Source organism: Caretta caretta, chromosome 4 (assembly GCF_965140235.1).
Source record: "Caretta caretta isolate rCarCar2 chromosome 4, rCarCar1.hap1, whole genome shotgun sequence".
NCBI classification, from domain to species: Eukaryota; Metazoa; Chordata; order Testudines; family Cheloniidae; genus Caretta; species Caretta caretta.
This window is the reverse complement of record NC_134209.1, coordinates 26,040,771-26,062,030: the sequence shown is the minus strand read 5'-3', so window position 1 is coordinate 26,062,030 and position 21,260 is coordinate 26,040,771. Positions and strand designations below refer to the sequence as shown.

At 40.6% G+C, this 21,260-nt stretch overlaps 1 protein-coding gene across 3 annotated transcripts in view; it reads left to right on the top strand.

Annotated features, from left to right (window-relative positions):
* ANTXR2 (ANTXR cell adhesion molecule 2) overlaps positions 1 to 20,979 on the top strand; it is a 174,804-nt gene extending 153,825 nt beyond the window's left edge. For all 3 annotated transcript variants that reach the window (XM_048847486.2, XM_048847488.2, XM_048847489.2), the window contains one exon: positions 19,095 to 20,979. In XM_048847486.2, coding sequence (XP_048703443.2) covers positions 19,095 to 19,133 — 39 coding nt within the window. In that variant the 3' untranslated portion in view covers positions 19,134 to 20,979. The remainder of the gene's footprint in view (positions 1 to 19,094) is intronic.
* The last annotated feature ends 281 nt before the right edge of the window (positions 20,980 to 21,260 follow it).

Below are 21,260 nucleotides of genomic sequence, written 5' to 3'. Positions count from 1 at the left end.
TTCTGTTGTGGCTTTTCGAAGCTCACATTATCTAATAGCGTATTCTCACACTTTCCAGCGTTCAGCCTTTGCAGATATGATTGTAATGCATTCCACAAGGAGCTGCAAAAAGAAAATAATGAAATTATAGGAATAAGTGTGAAGTAGGACCCCTTTTTTCATCTGCAGATTGGTTCCAACAGGGAGCCCTCCCTACACTGAATGGGACCTCAGGTTGTTGACATTCTGCTGCCCTTCCCAGCATGGGGGCTGTGAGTGGGTGTGACTCCAAAGGTCCTTAAATGGACAATGGGAAATGAGCAGATAGATTCTGTTTGTCCTGCTGATTGTTCCTCCTTAGCCTACTTAGCCTGAGCCCTCACATAGAGTCAGAGTAATAGGGTCTGAGAGAGCTCTTCTTCCTGCCAAGGAAACCCTCCCAGAAAAGTTTAGAGGAGGTCAGGAAGGAAGACTTCATCTATGAGAAAACATCTAGAATTCTCAGATATTTTCAACTTCTTCTAGAAATCCCCAGAAGATGTAAAAATTCCTCCAAAAGAATGCAAGGAAGAGTCCAGAAGATGTCACACGGAAATGAATTCCTCTGCAGAATCCTACTCTTCCACTTCCTCAATGAAGGATGGGGAACTTCCCAATTCACAGCCCCAAATATCAGATTGTGAATCACAGGGGAGAAAATTTTGCGCAAGTTATTTGACCCTATGCCCTCCATGACTAGACACTTTCCCTCTGGCAATGAGAAGGAACTTGGTCTCGCCCGCCAAGGGCATACTTAAATCTGAATGGGAAGAACCCTCCATTAGTAGTCATTTAAAGTGGTGATAAAGTCCTGTATATTTCAGAAGGGTCAAACTGTGTCAGAGTATTGAGCATTCTTGTGGAGGCAAAGTGTTCCCTCGTGAGGGAGCCTTTCTGCCAAGGGATCAGTTGCATGGGAAAACAAAGAAACTGGTGGGACAGAAACATGGCCTCCTCATCCTTCCCCTTTGCATCAGCAATACGAGCCTGGTATAAGGAAATCAGCAGACTCCTGCCCCCTAGAGATAGGAGACCTCGAGCTCTGCTGAATAAAATATTCACCACGTCCTCCTTTTGAAGCAGATGCTACAAATGGATAGAGTTTGATTCTTCCCTCGGAACCAGACAACCCACCTCAGCAGCTTGTCGATGCGTCATCCTCTAGACCCGGAAGGCCGATTCACAGGAGAAGCAGCTTGTCACAACCATTTCCTTCTAATGCAGCAGATTATTTGTAGAACTGCTGAAAAAAGCAGTTGCAGAAAACTTGGCAGAGGATAAGAAATTCCTCCCCTCTCCATCACCAAAACCTTTACAGGCAATTCAACAAAAGCAGGCTGAGCTGTGCCTGTCATGTGGACCAATACCATCTCATTGTTTCCTTGTGCTCCCCCTGTATCTGCCTGCCTCCCTTCTTATACTTAGATTGAAAGCTCCTCAGGAACCCTCTCTTTATCGTATGTCTAGCAGGATGGCACTCCGGCTTCTAGATGCAAACAAAGACAAATAATAGTAAACAAGCTGGAGTTCCTTTCATTCGGTAGATTAAGCAACCCTTACTCATACTGGTGAGCATTTACACCCACAAGTAGTCCCACTGATTGCAATGGAACTGGTCATGACTCACGGGTGATGGCGCTACTTGTATGAGCTCACCAATCTCAGGAAGAGTTGCTTGTGTCTTACTCATGCTAACTTTGTAAATGCTATTTGAAGCTGGAAACAGTTTAGCAGAATTTTTCTGCACTGTGTGTGTGCATGTATGAAACTTTAGAGTGTGGGGGGGAATAAGTTTGAAACTATATCCATGAGTTGTGGCCTCTTAATGATCAGAAATCTTGGGAAAGGTTGTAAGTTTGGTGCTGTGCGATTTATCAAACTATAAAGCCTTTTCTGTCCGGGTGTTCACAAGGTTAAACCACTGATAAATGTGTACATGAGGGTTTTATACACTGCAGCAACAGTGTTGAAATGTCCATATGTCCAGTTACAAAATAAGCATTATTAGTGGGGCGGAAATGCTGTTAATAGCGTTTTCCAAAAGCTACCAGTGTTCTGAAAACACTGGAAATAATGCTCCCGATTCCCCCTGCCTTGCACCAAATTTTGTCCTTTATATCTGTACAAAGTGGGCATAAAATACTACCGGATCAGAATGCTAGCATTTTACAACCACCCACTCACTTTGTACAGGTGAAAGGCTCCAATGCAGCAAAGCATATAAGCACATGCTTAACTTTAGACACATCTGTATGTCACACTGATTTCAGTGGAACTTAAGCACATGTTTAAGATCTGTGCTGAACTGCTGAATCAGGGCCTAAATGACTTTATAAGGTGGAAAGCAGTGGAGAATCAGATCCAATGGTGCTATTCTCCCCAACAGTTGTTAAGTAACATCATAAGATAAGAATGGCCATACTGGGTGACACCAATGGTTCGTTTCACCCAATATCCTGTCTTCCAACACTGGCCAGTACCAGATGCTTCAAAATTCGGCATCATATTAGTTATCCGCCAGTCATCTGATACAGAGGCTGGTTTAAGCGATAGGTTACATACCACAGTTAGTAGTTCTGCGATTTCATATTTGAATTCCTCCAGAACTCTTGGGTGAATACCATCTGTTCCTGGTGACTTATTACTGTTTAATGTATCAATTTGTTCCAAAACCTCTTTTACTGACACCTCAATCTGGGACAGTTCCTCAGCGTTGTCACCTAAAAAGAATGGTTCAGGTGTGGGACTCTTCCTCACATCCTCTGCAGAGAAGACCAATGCAAAGACTTCATTTAGCTTCTCCACAACTTCCTTCTCTTCCTTGATTGCTACTTTGGCACTGTGATCGTCCAGTGGCCCCACTGAATTTTTGGCAGGCTTTCTACTTTGGCAGGCTAAAAAAAAAAATTCCTGTTAGTTTTTGTGTCTTCTGCTAGTTGCTCGTCAAATTATTTTTTGGCCTACCTCATTATACTTTTACACTTGACTTGCCAGAGTTTATGTTCCTTTCTGTTTTCCTCAGCAGCCTCTTTTCCTCAGATGCCATTAAACTTATTTTGATCTTATCTTATCTTGCTTGGTGACATTTCAGCCAATAATTAATTTTTAGAGAAAGGGGTAGTTAAAAAAGAAATGTTATCCACAGTTTCTTTAGTACATAGGCAGCTTCAGAAAATAGTACTCATGCCAACTTTTTATAGCAGCCATAATACTGGGAACTTTGGGCAGTTCAACATCATTGTTGCTACAATAGATTCGTTGCTGAGTTATTCTGTTAAAATACTGCACAATACTGCAAGCCACCGTTCCCCAGGTACTAAATATCCACCAGAGTATAATGGTTCGTGATTCAGGACCTGATCAGGTCTTCAGATTAGTCTCGTTTGTTCGTTCGTTCTTTCGTTCGTCCTTTCATTCAAGTTGCATGGGTACCTAATGAGAGTATCTCTATAGTCAGAAATAACAGCTGGCAGGTATAGAACTCAATGAATGTATGGTGGATTGTCTTGTGTGTAATAATAAAACATACACAGGGATTGGAAATTGAATATTACAACATATGTAAAACAGTTGAGCTTCAGCTATAACAGATATTTGCAGCAATATGCATCTGCAAGAGTGGTAATGTTAACACTAAAACCTTGGTAGTGCAGTATGTTGTTTTTTATCAACAAAACTGGGTGATATGATGTTCCCACTTCGTCAGCCCTTGACACTGGGGATTATTTGAACCTCTTTGTTAGTTAGAGAGTGCATAAGGCAGTGAGAGATACAGAAAGGAACACCAATTTAAAACTTTAAACACTGTTTACAGCTGTACGGAACATGGATGTTCAGTAACCCCCTTTCCAAAGTAAATGTATAAATCAGCTATTGGTATTTTTAAAAAACTATAAACTGAACTCCAGTTGTATGCTCCAGCTTGTCAACAGATATTTACGAGGTGAGTGTAATATTATAACAGTGAAATACATCCAGTGCAGGGAGCTAGTAAAGAGCACAAGAATGTTAATGCCAGTAGAATTTTAATGCCCTGTAGACCAGGCAACACGACACTTGCTCTAACTGATATTGCTTTTGTTGGCCACGTGAGAGAGGAAATCAGTGATGTCAGTTTCTAAATGCTGTAACACATTTGGAGTCTGGTACTTAACCTGAAACAGATACGTCAGCACATACTGTTGTCCTGTTATCAGTCTGGAGCTTGATCTGCACCACAGACTTAGGTTGATATAAGGCAGCTTATGTCAACCTAACTATGTCAGTGTCTACACTACAGCCTTGCTCCCACCGATGTAAGTGCCCTAATACACTGACATCATAACTCCACCTACACGAGAGGAGTAGGGCTTATGTCGTTGTAGTAAGAGCAACACAGTGTCCGTGTAGACGCTGCGTTCCTTACATCGGCTGTTGGCTGTCTTGGCTGGAGTCCTGAAATTAACAAGAAAGCTGGCTCCCCAGCCAGCTTGCTGCCCGGTCTCCATCCAACCCAGACTACTACCAAGCCTCCCAGTTTGGGCTGCCACCCGGGATCCCCACACGGAGCCCTGCTGCCCCCCAGGTCCCAGCTCCCTGCTCCTCACTGGGAGCACAGCAGCTGATTGGACTCCCAGTGTGGATCTCCCTGCCAGAGGCAAGAGGCTCTCCAGCCATTGTATTCCATGTCTTTCCCTCAAGAAAAGACCTAAACAACCCAGACCCTCTTGAAAAGAGCTAGATTTTGGACGTGGCTGACATGGATTTGACCTTCCCAGTGGTGACACCTGCCAGAAAGTGAAACTAAGTCCAAGTGTTGTTTGAGTGATGTGGACGATGCTCAAAAAAATTAAAATTTGGGGAGGTCCAGGTTCTCAGCTGCTGGAAATCAGCATCACACCAGTGATCCCAAGGGATGTATGGAAGAGCTGTAGAGAGAGACCACTTTTTTGGGTTTTGAAACTCAGAAAACTTTTCAGAAAAGCTCGTTGATGAAGAACTACAATAACATTGTGAGAATAGGGTTTATATAAGAGACAAATCAAAAAAGCTGATTTGAAAGAGTAATAGTCCAAAATATTTTCTTTTATTTTGACTGATATATCTCATGGTTAGATGGTCTTTGAGGAATTGGCTTGGATGCACAGAGCTCACGTGAGTAATGGTCACCAGCAGCTGTGCTTCAATCCACAGATCCAGGCATAGTGTACCCCAGGTGTGATCCGCCCAGGTTCCAAATACCTCCTACAAAATGTCCAGCATCCTGAGCTCTCACTGAACTGGGCAGGAAGGTTGAATTTGGACTTGGGAGTTGATGATGGGTCCTATCTTGCTCCCAATGAAATCAATTGGGGTTTCGACGTTGACGTCAGTGGGAGGAGGGTAAGGACCTAAGTGAGCCAGGCTGCTAGAAAACAGCTGACATATTGTATGGCAGAGCAATAATTTAAAAAAACCCAACAAAATCTATTGTGGAAAACAAGAGTAACAAAGAATTCAGTAAATGAAGCTGCTTGAAGAATGAAATTGTTTCCATAAGGGATAAACTGCATGCCGAACCATTCAGTCATGAACAGGGAACATTTTCCTAGGCTGACTGACAGCAGCTCAATGTATTAAAGCAGCAAAATCAGATGCACAAAGGACAATGTACAGTTGTGTGACACAGTGCTTGAGATTATACAGTTAGCACTGGAAGAGGGATGGATAACATAATCCCTTCCATCCCCAGCTTCCATGATTCTCTAGATTTACGCCCACGTCCCCACCCCTCCTTTTGAATTACTAGAGAATATTGCATGTGAAGCGAAACATAGAGAAGAAAAAATATTCAGGGATGGTAGGTAGGGAGTGTTTCTTAAGACAAGACTAGGCAGGAGGACTAGGCAGGAGAGTCCAGCTATGTAAATAGTAAGAGAATGATTTCAAGACCTATTCAGAGTTGAGCGTAATTGCTTCATTCAACTTTCTGTGGTGCTAAAAAGGAGTATGGGGCTGTCAGTACAACTGCACTTATAGGATGGTGGTGTGATAAAGGGATAACAAACTAAAAGATCTTATTGGAACCCTTGTAATAACATTAAACAGCCAGCTGTGGGTGCAGGGTTTTGTGTAAGAGATTCTTGCTTGTTTTTACTACTGCAACCACATCATAGATACCTTTTAAAACATTTATGAAACATCCAATAAAGAAAAGCAAAACAGAAAACTTAAGATATTTGGTATTCACAAGTTAAATAATTATTGATTTCAGGATTAGTGTTCCTTTCTTTCATTGCCATTCGATAAAGTCCTTCATGGAAAAAGATGTTAAATTAAAAAGTCTCTTGCAGGTACTAAAAGCATTTCTTGGGGGCAAGGGGAGTCCATCTACTCCTGGATTTCAGTTTAGTAGTTTTTATTGTGAGGTTTATTGTAAATATGACAAAGGCAAGCACAAGGGGAAATGAGAAAAGATAGGAAAGGGGAAACATCTGTCTCCCTGGTGCTTGCTTGATTTGTGTGCAGTAGGCAAGATATAGGGTGCCGCCTGGTCAGTTACAGTCAGGTGTGCTTTAACCTCAGGACCCTGCTGGTTTCCTGGTCTGGAAGGACATCTGGCTGGCATGCTGAAGCCATTCCCACTGACCCTCCTTCACTCTGGGGAGAGCTGATTAGTCTGCCTTAGCTGTCATGCTGGTCTCAAATCATGGAATTCATTCACTTCCAAAAATGGTCAGGCTTGGAATTGATTAGACAGAAGCTAAAAAATAAGAATAAGAAAGGGAGGAAAAAATAGGGAAAGGAAAGCACACGAGGGAGTGGGATATACCAGGAATCCACATCCCAGAGGTTGCTTAGGGTTCAGCTGCTCCGGTGGCAATGAGCTGACGTCCACACTGGTCTATTTGTGGCCTGGATAAATCAAGGGATTCCCCCAAAGTCCAGAGGGTAAGGTGCTGTCACTTGAATGAGATTGAGATTCCCCAAATCTGAGGGTTTTCAGAGTCTCCCAAAGACACTGACCATGTGTCTCTCTCAAAGACATCCAGACAAGGTGTTTTGTCAACCACACCATCTTCTCAGTTTGACCAATTAAAAACATTTTCAGGTGCCTCAAAGTTAGACATTTCTTTCTGTTTCAAGAAATTCTTAGTGTCCTCCCCCCCACCGTGTGTTTAGTATTATACATATGTATATAAATCAAGAGTGCCTAGAGTTTATGGATAGACATCTTTTCAATGTTTTGCATAAATGTAAATATAAAAATTAGTTAATGTACAGTGTTTTGGGCAGATAGGGCACAACTCAACTGAAGGAATGGAGTTTCACCCTGTTCCTCCACTGTGAATTTGGCCTCAGAAGTCTTATATAAATGCTAAATGATACACACACACACACACACAAGCAATTTTGATTCCTTTACAGTTAGAGTCAACAGATTAGTTGAGTTCCAGGCTTCTAACAAAGTGCACTCCACAGGGTATTCCTCCCCAGTATACTAATTGCGTTGTTCCAGTGTAACAGCTGTTCTGTAGGTCACGCAGGAAAAGGAATATGGCCATTTCAACAATAGACATTCTTTTGACTTTTTTGCATTGGTACCTTGTGCCGCCCTATTGTGCGCTTTGACACGTTCATCCGTTACCTTTGAAAGCAATGTGTGCCAAGGACGTGTACCCTTATTGCCCAGTCAGCTAAGAAGAAACATTATTTTAAGATATTCAAATATAGCAAATGATTTCGAAGTGATATAAAATGATCATTACTGCTGTCTGCATAAAACTGTTACTGGATATCTCTCTCTCCTTCTCCCTTTTTTAAATGTTCAGCATATTCTGTTCCTGTAGTTCCTACAGGAACTACAATTCATCCACAAAACAGTTCTGGTTCTTTTTTTAAAATGTTGACCCCAATGCATCCAAGCAACTCCCATCTCCTGTGGGTAAATCATGGAATGCTTGCATAACTCACTTTTTAATTACTGTAGCCCTAAGACACTAATTTAGTTCAGTTTTATACTGATTACATGTTGGTATTCTTAAGGTTTATGACCCAATGATTTACAAGGCATGATACATCTGAATTCAAATTGGTTGTATTGATTGTTTAACTGAGTACGGTAACATGAGTGAAACATTAAGCCACCACATGGGCTGGCAGCGGGAACATGGCTGTGATGATAATTCATCTATGTTATTAGGTTCATAGTGCAAGCAGGCTTTAATACTGGATGCCAAAAATAACTTACGTTTTATACACTTTAACCAAAGTTCAAATTGGTCAAAACAATAATTTAATATTCTGATGTCTTATTTTAATTATCTAATAAATATCACCACCCTGTTACATGAGGGAGCCTTTCTGCTGATTTAAAGCAGGAACCTGGAAGCTGCAACCAAGACTCCTGGGTTCTTTTCACAGAACCAACTCTCACTCACTGTGTGATATTGGGTAAATAATTCACGACCTGATTTTTAGAGCCGGTGTGCACCTGCAGCTCTCCACTGACTCCATTTGGAGTTACAGGTGCTCAGCATCTCTGAAAATCAGATTCTTATCTTCTGGATGCTTCAGTTTGCCCATCTATAGGACATTGTATTTTTTATGATTTATTAATATTTAATATTGGCAGCACAGGGCTGTTTTGATAGTTAATATTAGTAGGGTGTTATGAGTCCTCTGATGAAAGGTGCTGTACAAATAGTCAATCCAATCCCCAGTGCCCTACCTGAATATCTAGCTGAGAGCTGGGATCTGCACGTGAGAACATGAGAGGAACCTTCCTCCAAAGACAGCTTTGTCTTTAATCTACTGGCCCTGGCCCATTTTGAGCACTGAGGGCAACATATCAGCTAGAAAAATTTCATTGCTACCACGTTAGGCAGGTGTCTGGTAGTCACCACTAAGGTGGATGGAGATGCTGGAAGTGGTGTAGTTTTTCTATATCATGTAATGTTTAAACGTTATCAGGTGCCCAATCCAAACAAAATCATAAAATCACAAAAAGGGCCGTAACTCATAGAAATGTAGTTTAATTTTGACCAAAATTGGTAGAAAACTTCTAAATACAATTGATAATCATAGAATCATAGAATATCCGGGTTGGAAGGGACCTCAGGAGATCATCTAGTCCAACCCCCTGCTCAAAGCAGGACCAATCCCCAACTAAGTCATCGAAGCCAGCGCTTTGTCAAGCCTGACCTTAAAAACCTCTAAGGAAGGAGATTCTACCACCTCCCTAGGGAACCCATTCCAGTGTTTCACCACCCTCCTAGTGAAAAAGTTTTTCCTAATATCCAACCTAAACCTCCCCCACTGCAACTTGAGACCATTACTCCTTGTTCTGTCATCTGGTACCACTGAGAACAGTCTAAATCCATAATGCAACTGTTTACTCAAAATAGTACTGTTCTGGAAAGTTTGGGAAATATTTAGCCCCAGGTTTATATATATAAATATATATATATATATATGCGCACTATCTGCTGGGCCAAAGACATAAGTATAACCATGTGCTCTAATGTAACCTCTACCTATAACTATGAGCTGCTGAATGTCTAATGCAACACCCTTCTGAGCTATATTAGTCACAGAAATAGTCACAATAATTTGCAGATAGTTGAAACATTTCTACCGCTCCCCTCAGAATCTGTGTCTGACGTGGTCAATGCTCTGTTGCTAGTCATCACTGTCACAGTTGCATGCATTGGAGCACATCAGACTTCTTGCATTTGGACATTTCCTCTGCAGGCGCTCTCACCATACTTGATTGATTCTTCATTTATATAATTCTCACCACCACCAACAGTGTATTGACATTTTAGTCATAAGACCATAAGACTAGCCATGCTGGGTCAGACCAATGGTCCATCTAGCCCAGTATCCTGTCTTCTGACAGCAGCCAGTGCCAGATGCTACAGAGGGAATGAACAGAATAGGGCAATTTCAAGTGATCAATCCCCTGTCTTCAAGTCCCAGCTTCTGGCAATCAGAGGTTTAAGGGACACCCAGAGCATGAATTGCATCCATGACCATCTTGGCTAATAGCTATTGATGGATATATCCTCCATGAATTTATCTAATTCTTTGTTTTAACCCAGTTACACTTCTGGACTTCACGATGCCCCCTGGTAATGAGTTCCACAGGTTGATTGTGTGTTGTGTGAAGAAATACTTCCTTAAGCTTGTTTTAAACCTGCTGCCTATTAATTTCATTGGGTGACCCCTGGTTCTTGTGTGATCTGATGGGGTACATAACACTTCTCTAGTCACTTTTCCCACACAATTCATAATTTTACAGACCTCTGTCATATCCCACCTTAGTTATCTCTTTTGTGAGCCGAACAGTCCCAGTCATGTTAATCTTTCCTCATATGGAAGCTGTTCTATACCCTGAGTCATTTTTGTTGCCTTTGTCTGTACCTTTTCCATTTCTAATATATTTTTCTGAGATGGAGCAACTAGAATCACATGCAGTATTCAAAGTGTGGGCGCAGTCCAAGGATAAATGTTCATCAGCTGATCAAACAGCTCCCCAAAAGTTTTGTACTTGGCAGTATCAGTACACACCATCTGCAGAAGCACCATGAGGTCAATAATAGCTAATATGGGCTCCTCAGATGCTGATAGCTCAACTATTGACAGATTTTTTTCCAGCCAAGACTGTGTGTTGTGCTCTTTTGGGTCTTTCTTAGAGATCCAAGTTGAAGTGGGACAGGTGCCAGTTTATACTTCATCTCTGGACTAGCCAATAATTGTCCACCTGCTGAATATGTGACGATCAATAGTTATTGCTTGTGCTGTGTGCATCTTCTTTTGTTTGATTGTTCTGTTGAGATTTCCAAATGATTTGAGATTATGCCCTTTTATGGGATCAAAGAGGTCTACCTCACTCCTTTGCAGTCTACTGCTTACAAACTGCTTTGCTTGTTGTGTACCATTCTCTCTCATAATGCACAAACTTTCTGCAGTTTCAGGTGGGTCCACAGTAGACATTGCAATGTTCACAAGTGACTGTTCGTTGTCTGAGCTTGTTCCAGGTTCAACGCTAAAAGGATTCATCATACTTTACGTCTCAACTTTTATATTATCTTGGACACTTTCATCTGCTGCCACATACTTTGTGGTAGCTTCTTTGTGGAGATATGTTGCTGAAGGCTGCATTCCACACATTTGTTTTGTTAGCTGTTACAGCTGCCTTAAAATGTGCAGTCAGATACTTGGTCAGAGCTTTATCTTTTATGCAAAGATGATGGTGCTTCCCACAGTCCTTATTGAGAGACTGCTTGATGGCCATGTTATGCCATACACCACGGAAGGTTCTGGCAGTCCAGTACACTGCTCCCTATCAATGAGGGCATGATACATATCTGGCTTCTGCTCCTCTGGAAGTCTGTTTTTTGCTACAATTGTACAACCCCATCTAGTATAATTTACATGGCCCCGCTGGAAGTCAAGTGGAATCATCTCTGCAAAATATCTCAAGCTCTATGGACTTGTTATTGTCTCTCTTTGCTGCTACATAATCCATCAGTAGTTGGGTGGGAGAAATCCATTACATAGTTTTCCCAGAACAGAAATGTATCTGAACAATACTTTTCTTAAGTAACGCAAGTGTCCATGGGATGGTGGAGTGATTGGGTATTGTCATGAAGTCTTCCCGAGCATTCTGTGCTTCCACTCTGAGTGCCTTCTCCACATCTTCAAATACTTCAGTGCATGTTCGAGCTTTCTGCAAGCTGCATCTCTACTCATCTTCTGGAAACACATCATTGTTTATGGAATTACCTAATGCCATCTATTTCAAGCAAGTCATTGCCTCATTCCTAAGCTTGTGGATTCTAATGCCATGCTTTCCCCTTATATGCTTTCCCTTTTAGAGCATGGCTGATGAATGAAATGCCATAGATATTGCCTTCTACAAGGATGTCTTCAAACCCATTTTCCTGCATCACACTGCCTATATATCCATGAAATTCATTACACAATGCATGTTCCCATCTCAAGGTGGTCATTGTCAAATTTGTGTTGATTCTTCCATTGAATCAACTGTGCTTTGCAGTAAATTATTTCATCATGTACGACATAGGTCCAGTATTGGCCCAGAGAGTGGAATGTATCCTGAAAGCATTTCATCATGGTGTACGCTATATTAAACATCAGTTGCCGGTGCAGGGATCATTGGACAGTAGCCAATATTCATAAAATATAAAACAGACAGACAAGCTTTTCTCAAGTCAGTCCATTCTACAAATGACCACTATTCTGATGTATTACATGGTACAAACACATTCATACAGTCATGTTACTCCAGAACTTTGCTTTAACTGAAGGCAAAAAAGTATGGGAAAATGCATACAATATATCACCCGGGACTAAATATTTCCCAAACTTCCCAAAACAGTACTACTCTGAGTACATAGTGGCATTAGCAATTGTATTTAGAAGCTTTTTGCCATTTTTGGTTAAAATTAGAGTATGTCTCTTCGAGTTATGTTTCTTTTTGTCATTTTTTGTGATAGATTGGATACCTGATAACGTTTAAATATTACATGATATATGTTCCTATCGTATGGTAGCAATGATATTTTTCTAGCTGATGAGTTATCCTAACTCATTAATAAGACCCCTTTTAAAATTTGGCTACTACATCCTGGAGGTTTACTACAGTCTGCCTGGCCCTAGAGCCTCAGTAGGGTGGAGGAGAACTAAAACTGAAGGATACAAGGCCATAATAAATAATAGGGCAGATCCCTTCATCCACCCCAAAGTTCTTTGCTCAGCTTCTGAGGAAGCCACTACAGAACTGGGCACCTTGCCATGCTTCCCAAATCTCACCACTTCTAGCACAGTGGAACAGAACTGGTCCCACTCCAAGGGGAACCTCCATGCTGGAGAAGGCGGGGCAGGATTTGTAAACTATACACCCAACCCTGCAAACCTGCAAGTTAAAGTCCTTGCGTGAGTATGGGTTTGAAGGATTCCATCATCCTTAAAAAAATTAAAAAGCACACGATATTACATGTATTCAAAACCTAGCTTTTTATTGAGTATGTTTATCTAAGTGATCTATTTACTCTTAGGTCATTTCCTTTTAACTCCTTGCTTCCCTTGCAACTATAAGAATGATCTAAATGACTGAGCCTCTTTTTTGTATGTTTTCCTTCTGTGATTTAAAATTATAAAGTCAAAATGGCTTATATTTTCCTGTAAAAATAACAAATACATTTCAGCCATTTAAGTAGCAATTTCAACTTGCCTAAATAGGAAAAAAAAGTAATAGAAGGTTATTGTGGTACCTGTTAACCTAATGAAGTGCTAGCCATGGGCCTGGATATCCTGGTAGCAGAATAAAGGGGGAGAAGTTGTTTGCTAGCCAAGTGGAAAAAAGAAAGAAGGGAAAATTGTTTTCAGAAAACTAGCCTTTCAGATGTGGCCCTGATTGCAGGCACACCGATCAGATGACCCTCGGTGGCCTAATCCCTCAACTGATAGTTCTGCATCCTGCCATTGTCCATCTTCCCTGTCTGATGAGGAGGGCTGATGTGTAAAGGAGAGGAATAAAATATAGCCCCAATCCCTGCTTGCTGTTCACTGTGCATGGCACACCGCTGATGTCAGAAGGGCTCTCTGTGCAGGAGTGCAGCCCAGGATTAATATCAATTTGGTAAACATCTTTGGAAACGAAGAATGTTCCACAGATGTTTTGGCCATTTCTGTGGCAATTTTAACATATCTGAATGGGGGGAAAGTCATGATAATCTGCATGTTGCAGTTACTTGTAAGAATTTGCTTCTTTCTCCTCTTCCTCATCTGTATTGTATATAAGGCAGCATTCAGTGGAAACAATTATGTAAATGTATTAAACTTGCAAAGAAGATCAAGAAAAAGGTTTGCTATCCTTCCCATTTTAATCGACAAATAGTAATTGATAACGTATGTACAGTAAAACACTACATGTTAAACTGTTTAATTACAACAGGCCCCTTACATTGGCTTCCTTTGGTACCTTTTAATGTGCCCATAGGGTGTGGGCATTATAAAGATGCACTCCTTGTCACATTCTATTACCTAAACATGAAACTTGTTCTGTACGATGTTGGCATGGGGTACTTGCAGTTACATTAATGGCAGTACAACATTTCTGACCTTCAAAGTAATTAGCATTTTCACTGTTTCATCCTGATTTCAGCTGTCGTATGTGAGCATCAGACTGTTCACAAAAGATTGCTTATTATATATATTTTTTCCATTTAAAATCTCTCATCCGCCACTTTTTCGATAAGAAAATAAGAATAAAGTTTCAGGCAAATAAATAATGACAGTTACAACTCCAGGTGCAAGTACCTGACGATACATAAAATAGACCAGCTAGCATGGTGATAGCCTAAGGTACTACCAGATGTGGGTTCATAGATAAAGACTGAGAATCAGCTCAGGCCGTAACTCCAGGGGTAGATTGGCTGTGTAGGCAGAGGCCAAACTTTTCAAAACTTAGGCACTAATATTCATAACTTTCAATACCCTCGTGACAAAATATTGGCCAAAGTTCTCAGCCCCGTAAGAAGGAGAGTACTTGAATACTTTCTAAAGGTAGCACTTTTGGCTAACTCAGGAGCCGGGTTGATTGGCTCTGGAGGGAGTTGCATCCAGTGCTCCGTAGCTTCCAAGATGATTCAAGGTGGAGACTTGAGCCTGAGGAGCTAAGGGTGATCTTAGTACCCTTAAGAGTTTGAAAGCCCTTCCCGCACCTAGACCACATGTCCTTTCCTGCAGTCTGCAAAGTTCCTGTGGGCCAGAAACAACGCTTAGGCTGTTTTTACTCACATGCAGGGATTTCAAGTCTGATCTCATTCTAGTTGTTACATACTGCTTCCTTCTGCGCTGTGGGACAGAGGGGAATATGTGACTCTGTGTCATCTTAGGACACTTTCTCTCTCTACAGCCATTCTTTCACTGCAAGTATGTGACACTGTAAACAAAGTTACTTAAGCCCATCTTATTTCCTTTGTTAGATTTTGTTAGAAAATATTTGAAAATAACTTTGGGGAAAATGTTCTGGTTGAACCATATGGATCCGAAATTCCCTGTTTTCTCATCCTGGAAGTATGAGATAAATTAAAAAGTAGTAATATTTTTTTTAATAAATCTTAGCAATGGGCTTTTCAAACAATATTTTAGCCATTTTTGAAAGGCCGTTGTCAAGAAGTTTGCATAGATTGTGTTGTTAAAAACCAAACAAATGCTTAATTTTTTTCTTAATTTCAGTAAAATTAAAAAAGCTATGTAATGAAACCAGTGTTTAACCTTAAAAGGTCATGAAAATAAACCCAAATTAAAAGTAATGTGACCTTAATTATGATGATAAAATAAAATGTTTATAGTATTCTAGGAGGAAAAAGTTAATCCTAGCCATTGTTTTGGCGGTATCCTTTGTACTGCTTTAGTGAAAGTTGTAATTGCTGTGTTTGTAGTTGTAACATTGTTCCTGTTATAAACACCTATTCACAAGAAATTTGTCCATATAAAATTATTTGACCAAATCATATCAGTTGTTATTTTGTTCTTGCTGTCTAGCCCACAGTAAGAATTTAAGACATTCCTGTGGGGGTTTTTAATTACTGAAGTTTAATCAGAATTAGCTCTGTTTCAGGACTGTTCTGCTTTCAGAATAATTTGAAATATTTTTTAATCAAATAAGGAGCCAAGCACACCTCCAGTTTGTTATGAAAAAGGGGTCGTGGGTGGCCATCAGTAGGCCAGGTTGCAAAGCTGCCACAACTCCACTTACCTGGGGATGGGTGGGGGCATCAGAAGTCTCAGCAGCCACAGAGGTGGGCAGTGCTGGCCACAAAGAAGACAGTGCTAGGGATTTCATTGTCATAGCAGCTCCTCTCAGAGGCTATTAGTGGCACAAAGCAAACAGAGCCATGATAAGAGTTAAATCTAACCTTTCTGATGGGATTCCAGTGAGAACAGAGATAGAAATACAAGTTGCCCTCTGCCAAAATTACTCCTCATCTATGCTATGATTTTGGCTGGTGCAGGAGGGTGGAGTTTACCAGATTTGCTGAACATGGTCCACACTTTGAAGTCCCTTATATGGTTAGATCGTGTGTCTTTCCCTATAACTAAGGAGTTATTTTGTATTTAGAAGTGTTAAAGCCAGGTTTTTTTTTATTGCTAAGCAAAGTCTTCACAAGGTCTCATTGATTCTGTGCAAGAAGACCTAGAGTAGAGTATTTTACTGAATACAGTCATTTTAGTCCTTAAGTAAAATGTTGGTGCACTAAAACACATTTTAAAGACTGACCCAGAATTGTCCCTCCCTGACTACATTTAAATCTGCATACTAAAGGGAAAATAATCTAAGTAGTTATCCAAAATTCATATACATTCATGCACCCGCAAATATATCTAAAGAACTACAAGGCTATGCCACAAAACAATCAAAAGCAAGAATTTTGCAGTGAAGGGTAAATTCCAACATGCTTGTCTTCACCTAAGGTACACTGGGCCTCTCCTCAAAACTAGTTTCTGTAAATGTTTTATTGTCTGTTTTTCACATACCATATCACACTTTGGTGTGAATTTCCTTGCTTTTATTGTTTCTTTAGTGGTAGCTTGGTTATGGGAATTTGCATAGAGCTTTTGAGATTTATGCTCAAGAAATGCTTTGCCTTTTACTACAGCACTCACTTTGTTATATTTAATTTTTTTTAAACTGTGACGCAAGATGTGAAAATGTACGGTGCCTTTTATCTTCTACCTTCAATGGAATACTTTAACGCTCACACACTTTATCTTCTCTCCATCTTCTCTGCATTTATAGTCAACATTGTAGCAGCAAGGAAACACCTCAATTAATCCAACCTTGCATTCACTTTGTTATATTTATCACAAGAAAAATAGGACAGAGACTCATTAGAAAAGCATTATGAAAAAAAAGATTTCCTTGGTCCATGCTGCACTGTATATTTATTCTTCCAGTTGATCTGGAGAACACTGCCTCCTCGCATACCACTCAAAGTCTGACATCTGTTTATGCTTGCTCGAATGGTGCCAAATAATGCTAAGTTACTGTACCTAGTACCCAGGTACCCTTATTGTTAGAAGTATTTTAACCAAAAAAGTTATAAAATAAATGAATTAAACATGAAGCTTTGCCCTGATTTTCCTGAGGACTCAGTGCATAGTTTAAAAAAAAAAAAAGAAGAAGAAGGAAAGAAATAGTAATAGTGCCAACAAATCATTTAAAAAAGGATCAAACACTGGTATATCTGTTTACTCAAAAACTAGCTCATTTTACCTATGATTTACTTTTAAATGAATTCAAAGGCATCATTAATTATTATTATTGTAGGATAGCTCTAAAATGCGCTGAGTGATACAGACAGTTAAGAAGACAAGATCCCTGATTTCTCCCCTCGCCCCCAAAAAAGCTTAAAAGCATCTATGAACTAAAATTATTTTCGAAAGGCCCTAAGGGATTTAGGAGCACAAGTCAATGAAATTCAGTGAAACTTGTGCCCCTAATTGCTTTGGAACTTTTGAAAATCTCCCTCTGAGTGTGCACGGATCCTTTAATACAAGATTGTTCTAAAAATGCAGTTGTGGTTAATCTGTAAGCGAGATGGGGGGAGTTTGCTCAGCACTCGAAAATGAAAATGGATGTCCAGCCTGGGTGCTTTATGGCAAAGGAGACGCTCTATGGCAAACACTTGAGTACTGGTGCCTGCTGGAAAGCCCCACACTGCGTTGACTTCTGATTGAGGAACCAGACCATGATTTTCTATTGCACAGCCGTACCCAACGGTATCAGTAGGTGAGGGGGGAAAATAATCTTTTCACTAGCAGAGGAGCTTGAGATGAAATATTCCACCAGTGCTGTGACTTAGGCCATGTCTACACGTACAGCGCTGCCGCTGTACCAATGCGGCTATGCCCCTGCAGCGCATCTGGTGAAGACGCTCTATGCCGGTGGGAACAGTGGAAGCTATGTTGGTGGCTGACATAGTGCTGTGCACACGAGCGCTTACGTCGGTGTAACTTACCTCACTCGGGGGGTGGTTTATTCACACCCCTGAGTGACCTAAGTTACGCCAACATAGGCTGTAATATGGGCATAGCCTAACTAGCAGACGTTAATGACACCGTATCCATTTTCGGAGAATACTAGAACTGTCCCTAGCAGAATTCTGAACTAAGCTTCAGTACAACTTTCACTTTTCCATCCTGGAAAAGGAAGGTGTTGCTTCTTTGCAAGTGAGACATCTTCAAAGGGAGCTCCTTCTGGGAAGAGTACAACACAGCTGAAGAGCGGCCATCAATACGTGCTCTGGCCGTGGCCTTAAGTAAAAATTGTTTTCCATTTTAAGCTTTTGGAAATAACTAGTCTCTTCTCATTGCTCACCTCCCAACATGATGAATGACTTTTGGACCAATTCATCCCTGATTTAAACTCTCCTAAAGTCAGTAGAGCTACACCAAGAATGATTTGGCCCATTGCATTTAAGTTTAGATAAACCGATCGAGATAAACCTGACAGTATGGGGAACAGTTTCAGTTTGGTACAAAAGGCTGGGTGTAGATGTGCAGCTCTGGTTATTTTAAATAAAATTACCAGAACTGCATCGACCACACAACATCAATGCTTTACTGGCAGTCATGTTTATTTGGAGCAAGTTTAATGGGAAATATGTTGTCCGTTACAGGGAAGATCTCCAATTTTGAACATGATCTAATTTTATTGTGTTTAAAACAGAACAACAATGTTGAGTTTGTGTGTGTTTCTAGCAACTATTCAGAACGTGAAGACTTGTTAAATCTTCCTTAACAATGACCTCTGGAGGATCCAAAACATGGCAGTTCTCTTCTCATTGCTCTTAATAAGGAAAGTGTATAATAAATATGTACACCAAATGTGATGGAGTGCCATGGATGATTTCCATCATTAAGTTTTAACATATTTGTTTATGCGTGTTATTTCCAAAAGCATACACATTTAAGTCATTGTTTGTGTGTGACACGTTAGCACTGATATTCAAGGATCCTTACTTTGTATTTATTACTTCACTCACCAATAAAAATTATTGTCTCTTTGTTTTTTCCTTCAGGGCCGATGTGTTAACTTTACCCGCGTTCAGACTCAGTAAAGGAAGCTAAGAGGATACGAGGACGAAAAACTTCCACACTGCCATTTTCTAAGCAACCGAAGACAACTGAGCATGTTCCCAAATTTCTTCGATCAGCTTGAGCCTCTTAGCTCAGAAGAGTTTTCCATTCCACTCTTCCACAAGACAGTGTTATTGCACCAAGCTCTTGTGTTCTACTGCATTACAACCGCACTCCATGATTTGTAACAGTGACAAAAAGAGAAGCATTGACCTGCATGCTTAGGCTTTGATAGAAAATCCAGTACACATGTGCGGGGGGAGAAAAAAAAACGACCAAAGATCATTTTGCTTTGTTTTGATTTTAAAAGGACTGCAAATTCTCAGGACGCAGTGTGCTTGTAGTAGAGATGCAAAGTCTCTCAGATGCAACGATGGCACTTGTTATTTAAATAGGGACTATTAGCCATAGGCGGAGGGTAAAAATTCCCACTAGGCTAAGCAAATGCAAAAGTTCATTGCCTTACAGCTATGTCAGATCACAAAATCCTTCTGAGTCCCCCATCGCATTGTGCCTTACGGGAACCTTCTGACTGGAAATCTTGTCATTCTAGCACTGAAAAGTGCACACACATGACAAAATGTAGACAGGGTGCCTCAAGGTATTGGTAGCAAGCAAGACTTTGCCCTTTAGTTTTTGAAGACACCTTTCTTTCATTATGCACCCAGGACAGGAAGAAAATTAATAGAGCGTTATTCTACAGAAAGACAGCCTGTAACCAGAGATCTTGAGCAGAGTTTGAGGGACTGATGTGTCAAGACCTTGACACTGTGGCTGGTGGTTTTTTCCCCTTTCCTGCATTCAGAGTTCAGTAGCGCATAAAACATCATCATCTATAAACATACCTAGCAGTTCTAGGCTTATGTATATTTTTTTTTTTTAGATTAAAAAAAAAAGCAGTAGCCACAAAGCTGGTATCTCAGGGGTTTTTTTCCCCCCCAAATCTCCAAGGGCTCTTCAGCGTCACAAGCCAGCAACTCTCTTTGCATGAGAATTTCAAAGTTTAATTAATATAATTAAAAGCAACAGCAAGCAGCAGCCTGTGAAGATTTTGCTCATCTTTTTTATGCCTTTTGACATTGAATGACCTATTACTGTATGCGCATTACCCGGTTTTCGAGGGGGCACTGTGCATTGGCTACGATTCAGCAGTGAAAAAAGACCTCCTTTCATCAATTTACAAATTAAATTTACAGGAGCGCTGGCCATCACAAAACATTGACAATGTATGTATTATAATTTTTTAGAAAAACCAGCGTCGTGTCACGTCGCCAGTGCCAAATTATGTTAGCGTGAGCGGAAACACTGTGGGGGAGGAAGGAGGCAGCAGCTGAAGAAAAAGGCTCAAATGATCCAGTCACTTTCGATACTGTACTTCAGATGCAAAATGGATATTCGAGTCGAAACCTGACAAAGCGCGCCGGCTTTGATGTGAACTGGTATAGACAATGACCAGTGGCTGGGTCAGTGGGATGTCTCTCTGCGAGCAGGGAGGCTTATCAAATGACACTAAAAATAAGTTCAACAACCATCACATTGGAGGGGAAAAGGCGAACATTTCACATTTGGTGGGCATGCATGTGCGCAAGATGGAAAGAGCGATGCAAAGCGTCCTGGTCTAATTATCCCCTTTGTGCTCTTCATCGAAATTGCAAGGGACACAAATAATTCTCTTGGTTGATGTCCAAATTTGCGGCACTGCCGAAAGAAGCCTTTACATATATCCACTTGCTTACATCTTTTGCTCGAGTTTATTTATGTCACTGGTATCATCATCATCAGCCATGTGTGCACAAAGATTATAAATAAAATTCTTAGATAAGTTTCTGTGATCGCTTCTTTTTTTACTCCCTTTGCAGTTAAAGCATAATTTTGCTGGCTTTACAGTCTCCCTAGCTACTAGCTTAAAGTGATAGACCCACCTTCCTGTGGCATCACGTGTGTTCCCAAGAAGGCATGTCACAGGCTAACTCAAATGGCTACTGTCTATCCCACAACTATTTCAGATTTGCCAGATGCTCCCATATGTATGATATGTAGCATTAGCAATATAAATAGAACAATAAAATGCCAAAAGAGCTTTCTGTCGACTGTAGCATTCATAGAAT